Source organism: Mixia osmundae (assembly GCF_000708205.1).
Source record: "Mixia osmundae IAM 14324 unplaced genomic scaffold scaffold_11, whole genome shotgun sequence".
Classification (NCBI taxonomy): Eukaryota; Fungi; Basidiomycota; class Mixiomycetes; order Mixiales; family Mixiaceae; genus Mixia; species Mixia osmundae.
The window spans coordinates 486,637-493,605 of record NW_014575553.1 but is presented as its reverse complement, the minus strand read 5'-3'; the positions used below and the strand labels follow the sequence as shown (position 1 = coordinate 493,605).

The 6,969-nt window shown below is 55.6% G+C and overlaps 3 protein-coding genes across 3 annotated transcripts; 1 reads left to right on the top strand and 2 right to left on the bottom strand.

Annotated features, from left to right (window-relative positions):
- Nucleotides 1-1,086: 1,086 nt before the first annotated feature.
- On the bottom strand, nt 1,087-2,509 carry L969DRAFT_26139 (uncharacterized protein; the record flags this gene model as incomplete). The annotated part of the gene is made up of 3 exons (XM_014710078.1): nt 1,087-2,259; nt 2,308-2,375; nt 2,445-2,509. 3 exons carry the CDS (start codon nt 2,507-2,509, stop codon nt 1,253-1,255), a joined length of 1,140 nt encoding a protein of 379 aa, XP_014565564.1. The 3' UTR covers nt 1,087-1,252.
- A 279-nt stretch (nt 2,510-2,788) lies between these two features.
- Nucleotides 2,789-5,740, top strand: L969DRAFT_105473 (uncharacterized protein; the record flags this gene model as incomplete). The annotated part of the gene is made up of 4 exons (XM_014710304.1): nt 2,789-3,574; nt 3,623-3,978; nt 4,027-4,627; nt 4,676-5,740. 4 exons carry the CDS (start codon nt 2,789-2,791, stop codon nt 5,738-5,740), a joined length of 2,808 nt encoding a protein of 935 aa, XP_014565790.1.
- A 17-nt stretch (nt 5,741-5,757) lies between these two features.
- On the bottom strand, nt 5,758-6,789 carry L969DRAFT_79085 (uncharacterized protein; the record flags this gene model as incomplete). The annotated part of the gene is made up of 6 exons (XM_014710303.1): nt 6,737-6,789; nt 6,658-6,684; nt 6,441-6,603; nt 6,286-6,387; nt 5,975-6,237; nt 5,758-5,926 (listed from the first exon to the last, which is right to left on the bottom strand). Exons 1-6 carry the CDS (start codon nt 6,772-6,774, stop codon nt 5,758-5,760), a joined length of 762 nt encoding a protein of 253 aa, XP_014565789.1. The 5' UTR covers nt 6,775-6,789.
- Nucleotides 6,790-6,969: the final 180 nt, after the last annotated feature.

Here is a 6,969-nt window from a genome sequence, read left to right as displayed (position 1 = left end):
TGATCATCGATCAGCGCCGCTCACAGTCGGTTCTCCCATTCGGTGGTTTCTTGCACTTATAGTCTGGCCATAGGCAATCCAATCCACCTCTACATCCCCGTCACGCTTTCGCAAACGTAAACTAGGCCTTCAGCTTGTTGCGAAATCGCAACACACGCTGGAAGAATTCAGCTCGATTGACTAGCCGCGACCCTACTCGGCCACAGACGCTCCTCAATCCAAGCATTCGATTCCTTCGGTCCCTNTNGTNAGTCTGATCAGACGATTCGATTTGCATCTCTCTCGTCTCTTCATGAGTTGTCCAATATTTTTGGTCAGTCAGANTACACCAGATANTCTGTCGNGACTTTTCNTNGACATCTCNNTCTGCTCGCAGATTTAGTTGAGATCACCTTCATTCGCGTCGATTTGTACACACGACCCAGCGCGCACTAGCGCGCACTCGCTCAGTATCATCATCTGTCTTCCTGTCTTCGCCGACGCAATAGCACGCTCGCTTTGCTAACTCATCAGCTTCATTGTCAGACTACTGGTCATATGCATTGCTCTGGCCATCTCTCGACCCGTCATGACTTGGACACCGACTCGCTTGCNTATCGACAATCGCCTACCTTGAATATACATTCTCACNCTCANTGACATCACCGATCTTCCTCGCATCGTCTGCATCAGACAGAGCAAGCTAACGGAAACTTGGAAGATACGTACCCCGGTAGATTCGAGTCGGCAGATCAGTGTCGATTCAATCCTGCGCGGCATCTCTCTCGCCATTGCTCTCGCTGATGACGAATTGCGCACCTCGACTTGTCAATGCATGCATTCCCTACTACCATAGCCGTGGCTTGTCTCGAGAAATCAGTAAAGTTGTCTATCGACCATCGTCTGGCGCTGTGAGGACCATGGTCGGCATGTCCTTGCAGTCGGCCAAGCTTCAAGCTTTGACAAGTTGCATGCAGAGCGAGACTGGCAGGATCACCTTCCTGCTCCACTCACAAGCAGCTCAAAACCAAAGCACAGATTTAGCGATGAAATCAGCCCTTCACGACAACACTCTTATGGCCCGATCAAGACCACTGACGAGCATCTCTTTGCCGTTCGAGCCGAATGCAACCCCTGTCAGTTCGCTTTCGTTGCCTCTCGGAGCTTTAGCGCAGGCTGCACCAGGCTGGCTTGACTGTGGACTCACCGCGAGTGCCCTCTAGCTTTCCCGAAATAAGGTTATACAATGGCAACAACACGGCTCTTAGGCTCACTATGCGAGCATCCAATCTAGTGCAAAACGTTCGCAGAGGGTCGCATTCGGTTCAGCATGCAGCCCTGGCCAATATTGTTCGTCAAAGGCAAGGTCGAGCGTGCTCTCGAATGTGAAGGTGCCGTCACACGCGATCGGACTGAAGAGCTCTTGACACGACTTGAATAGTCCACTGGCATGCTCCCGTGACCCGTGCTTCACAGCATCAGGCTCAGCATCTGCACGAGCGAGCATCGCGAGCGGCGTGAGAAGCTCTGTCGGCAACGCGAGAGGATCCTCACGCTGTGGCGTCCAGAGGATAGGAGCCTGCTCGTCCACAGATTGGCAGCGCGACTTCGGCGGCGGCGAAATGATCATGCAGTCGTTTTCCTCCCCGTCGCTGTTCGACTGCTCGAGAGGGCCAGACTCCGGCTTGAAACGGTGAGCATCAAAATCGGTCGGCATCGCCGAGTCGTCGTGCATCGACGGACGCTTCATGCGACAAAGTGGACAGGTAGCGACGAAGCGTGCGACAATGTCCTTTGGAATGAATGCCCACTTGGCAGTGACAGCCTTGTGTGTCTTATCGCGACCGCCATGCATACACTTGCCGTGAGCTGCCGCGCAGATGCTATAATATTGCTCGACACATGCGATTGGCAGGCCGTTTGAAGTCGATACGAGGCGGGAGTCATTGGCGGATAGCTTGAAGTTTCTGAATGCCCAGCTCCTGAACTTGATGTCGCGCATGTCATCATCTTGTCCCGACAGGAGGGATACAATATCGCCAACGTCAGACCGTGTGACCGTCGTTCGGCCTTGCTTGCTCGGACTGAGCGCTGCAAAATAGCTTTGCAACTGCAAATCGAACACTCGTTCGTCCGTCATGATTCCCCTGACGCTGTCCGTCGAGGATTGTCTCTGAAGGATTGCTCGAGGCGGCGTCAAAGGCGGCAGGCCAGCAGGCAGGAGCTGCAAGAGCGCATCGGCACCAAAGTCGGCACAGGGAAATGACACAGGAATGTCAGCTAGCTTCCCATTAGCTCGGGTCTAGCTGAGTGTCATAGTACGCTCACCCATGATGCTTGTAATGTTCACTTTCTGGTACTTCTTGTTAATCTCGACGCTCTTGCTCTCACTCTCGCTCTTCGCTCATGAGAGGCTTCACGAGGCTTGAGTAGGAGCTTAGTGCAGCAAGCACTCCTGTGCACACCGTCGAGGAGAAGGCGGGCCGTCGGTGTACGCCAGATCGCCCTCGGCTGTCGGCGACTTTGCCATTCCTGACACCAAACTAGATCAGTTTGACGAGCCATCCTCTCGCTTGTCCGGTAGTCTGCCGCGCCGGCAGCGCGCTATCGCTGCTGAGCCTCCGCCGCAGTAGGGTCACCTGCTTTCCATGTCTGCTCGACGACGTGCTGAGCCTGCGCAGGAGCGCCGGTGATGACGACAAGTGATGCGCCGACGAGGTTGGCGTGGGGCATCGCGCTTGCAACTCCGATATTCATCTGATGACTATGCAAGATTCGCAGAGTAGCCTCAATCCTTGTCGCTTTCCGCATGGCACGCAAGGTCAGCCATGGCCGCACGATACCCGCCGGGAGGCTTGCTACAGAATCTCAAGATGCAGTCCGAGCTGTGAACGGGCATGTCCGCAAGCCTGCCTCGGCTAGCAAAAGCACAGAAGAAAGTTCAGCCGAATCCGACGCAGACAAGTCACCTGAGCCACAGAGGCGCAGATTGGACAGCAAAGTATCGCAGATTGAAGCGAGCACCAGTGAAAAAGTCGGCGCAGAGCAAGAAGCAAGCAGGCTGGCCTTGCATCGGCTGCAATTCGTCGATCCTCAATTTTCGAGCATCACTTGTCTGGCTCTGACGCCGTCCACATTCAGACCGTCGACCTGCAAGCATCTCAGCTTCTCTCGCCCTGATCTCTCCCAGGGTGCACAGGAAAGAGAACTGATCGCGGTCGGCCGGGCAGAGTCTGGCATTGAGCTCTGGACATGGCTGGACGGCGATGGTGCTCGCCCCCTGGTGACCGCTCGACCAGCAGCCCCATCATCAGACAGGAAGGGCAAAGCCAAGCAGAGCTCTCTGGATGGCAATAGACAAGGCTACGTGCAACTGGCAGTCTTGCCCCTGCCTTTGCCGTCACGCGTAGAGCATCTCGCTTTCGCTCACCAGAACGTACTCTCGCCGTCAGAGGTAGATCTCGCCGATTCGACAGATGAGCTCGCGCGGGAGCAAGCAAAGCTGCTACTCACTCCGCCTCGACTGTTTAGCTCAGGAGGCGGCAGCGAGCTTGTCGAGTGGTCTTGGCTAGGCTCACAGAGGGGCCAGATCAGGGCAAGCCCATAATGCACTACTCGTACACGTCTGACTCTGTATGTGCAGAACCGCATTGACTCGCAAGGCGGTTCGATATGGTCTGTCGCCATCAACGCGACTTCGAGCATTATGGCCATTGGCTGTGAGGATGGCTGCGTCAGACTCATCTCGCTCTGGGACGATACGCTCGAACATTCCCGCCGGTTCGATCGTGTCGGCACGCGGATGCTCAGCATTGCTTGGGGTCTACCCGTCCCCTTTTCGGGCGCAAGACAAGGCCTAGAGGATGTGCTGCTTGTCACGGGCGGCGCAGATTCGAGCATCCGCAAATGGGACGCGCGTTCGGGGCGATGCGTTGCAAAGATGACGACAGAGCGCCGCAAGGATCAACAGACTCTTGTTTGGGCCGTGACTGTGCTGAGGTATGCTCTGGAAGGAATGTCCGATGCGAGGTTGACTCGAACGCGCAGCGATGGCACAATCGCTTCTGGAGATTCGATGGGCAACGTCAAACTATGGGATCCTCGGATGAACGTCCAGTTGCAATCGTTCGCGGCGCACCAAGCTGACTGTCTCTGCCTGTCTGTGTCTTACGACGGCAGATCACTTTTCACTTCGGGCGTCGATCAGCGCGTCACCGAGATTGCCTATGTCCCACAGGCTCGACGCTGGAGCCTGTCATTTTCCCGTCGGGTACATACGCACGACGTGAGAGCGCTGGCGGTATCACCGATGTATGCGTCAAACTTACAAGGACGTTCGCCGGCTGCTGTACCTCTGCTGATCTCAGGCGGCTTAGATCTTGGTCTGTCTGTTTTGCCCATCGCGCCAGTATCATCACAGAGGCGTATCAATCCGATCAGTGACGGGCCTGCCATCCGTTTCGAGGACGCTACGCAGCGTCGATACTCTTATGCGCCCGCTGCTGCCCCGATAGTGCACATCTGTCGTTCCTCGCGTCTAGTCGTCTGTCAACGATTGCGATCAATCGGCATATGGCGCCTCAACGCCAAGATGGGGGACGCCGATCTCGCCTTGCCTTGGGTAAAGCTCGTGGACATCGAGATGAAGGTACGTCCTGGCGTGTGACCCCATTGCACCAGTTGACAAGTCATCCAGCTTGCGAGCAACCTTGTTTGTACGGCGATTTCGGCGGATGGACGCTGGTTGGCGACATCAGATACCCACGAGCTGCGGCTGTTCGAGCTGACCCAAAAAGCGGACGGCTCTCTAGCGCCCAGGAAGATCAAGCCACTCACTGTAGCTGTCAACAAATCTCGAGCGTTTGGCCGGATCAAGGGCGCATCTGCGATAGCCTTCACTGCGGATAACCAGCGACTCATTGCGGCGTCGCTGTCAACCCAGGACATTGCTATCTTCCATTTGGCAGAAGCTTGCAAGACCGTACACGTCTTTGCTCGCACACGAGGAAACAGTAGCGCAGAAAGATCGATCGTTCGGCTGACTAACGGGCATGCACATCTTAACGGCAACGCGAATGGTCACGCTCATGTCAATGGCGTGCATCATGACTTGGCGGAAGGGTCGTCGAGCTCGAGCGATGATGAGGCCGACGCGATCACCGTCGGGGACAACAGTGACCATCCACCCATCACGGCCTTTGCAGTCAGCTCGGATGGACAATGGCTAGCTGCCGGCAGTGGCTTGCATGTCGAGATCTACAATCTTGACAGTCTCCGACATCAGTGGAGCATGCCGTCGACTCTCCTGCCAGCCAACGCTATGACGTTTCTTCCAGGCTCGTGTACCTTGGTCATCGGTCTGCCGAACAATACTCTGCAGACTTACAATGTCGAGCTGAAGCGCGAGCAACTCTGGCTGAGCGGCAAGCCCCTGGACAGCGCCGGCACTTTGCAACTTCATCGCGACCAGCTCATTGGTCTGAGCACCCATGCAAGCCTCAATAAGATTATCGCGTGGGGATCGAGCTGGGCCCAGACAATCGACTTGCCGCCCTTTGAGCAGCAAGGCAAGAAGCGTCGACGAGAGTCCGCGGTTGTCGCAGACTCGACCGCTTCAAAGCCCACGAGCGTCAAGTATCAATCTCTGCTTGCGTTTGATTTTCTTGGCGCGAACGAACTTGCGGCTATCGAACGGCCATTCCAGAGTTTACTCAGCACGCTGCCAAAAGCGTGGAGCAAGCCAGGCAAATTTGCTAGCTGAGTTGTGAGCGAGATGCATTAGTCATCGTCCATTGCAGCATCTAGCGCTTCCTTTGCCCCTCTCTCTGCTTCTTGCTGAAGATCTCGAGGCACTGGCATATGTTTGCCGTTTGTCTCTGTCTTGGAGATCCACGTCAACTCGAGTTCGAATGACTTGTCTTTTGCTTCGTCGTGCACAGAGTAGATTCTGTTCGGAAGCTTCAGAATGGTGCTGTGATTGTGAAGCCAAGCTTACATCCTCGCAGCTTCGAAAACAGCCTCGCGTGCAGTGAGCTCCTCTAGCTTGAGCTTCTCAATCTCTGTCTTTGCCAGCTGACGTCCTTTACCGACAGCACAGCCACGATAGCCCCAAAAGACGCCAGATGGCTCGATCATGAACAAATTTGGCTCGCCTGATTTGTCATCGATGCCGCCGACGATTGAGGAAAGACCGAAAGGGCGGACTGACGAGTAAAGCGTGTAGGCTTGACAGTACATCGCTAGCCTCTCTGCTAGAGTCTGTCATCGAACATGAGCTCGTCATAAGCTCACGGGTGCCTGACGTACTTTCGTCGGTATGGCGGTGCGGTAAGTGTCTCGATAATTGTCTGCTTCCTCTCTTGCCCGATTTGCGAGATGTCTGCCGTCAGCGAGCAGTCCAGCGGTTGCCTATGGTTATGCTATGATGAGCCATGCATCGCTGCGTGGAGTGGCACACGTACGAGACCTGCAGTGTCGTCTACGCTCGCGATGCGTCGGTTTGCGCCAGGCACGAGCAGCTTGCTTTGTACGAGCTTCTCGACGGCGAGCACGATGCCATCCTTGACTCGCAGGCCTAGCGCTGTGCCAGCATTCTCGACCGCCTTTGCTGCATATTCGATCTGACTGTAGCGCCGCTCCGAATGAGCTCGTTTCTCGTTCGACGAGCGGCCAGCCTACAAGATGCGACCGTCGGGTGAATAAGTCCTGCAAACTGCTCTTCAGCTTCTGCACGAGTCTCGATCCGTCAGAGGCCTACGATGAGCTCAGGTCATAGCCCGTTCCTATGCTGGTCATGCCGGAATGCTGTCAGATGTAGCGCTTGCTTCGCCTGGCGCGCAAGCGCACTAAGCCCCTCAGATCCCCGCAAGCGCGACGTGGCCCTCAGATCTCCGCATATCGTGACTTTCAAAAGGACGCGTCTGCGCCGAAAATATCAAAAGAAGCCAAACGCGTGCGCCTATGTTGTGTCTCATCCTCTGGCTCGTGAAG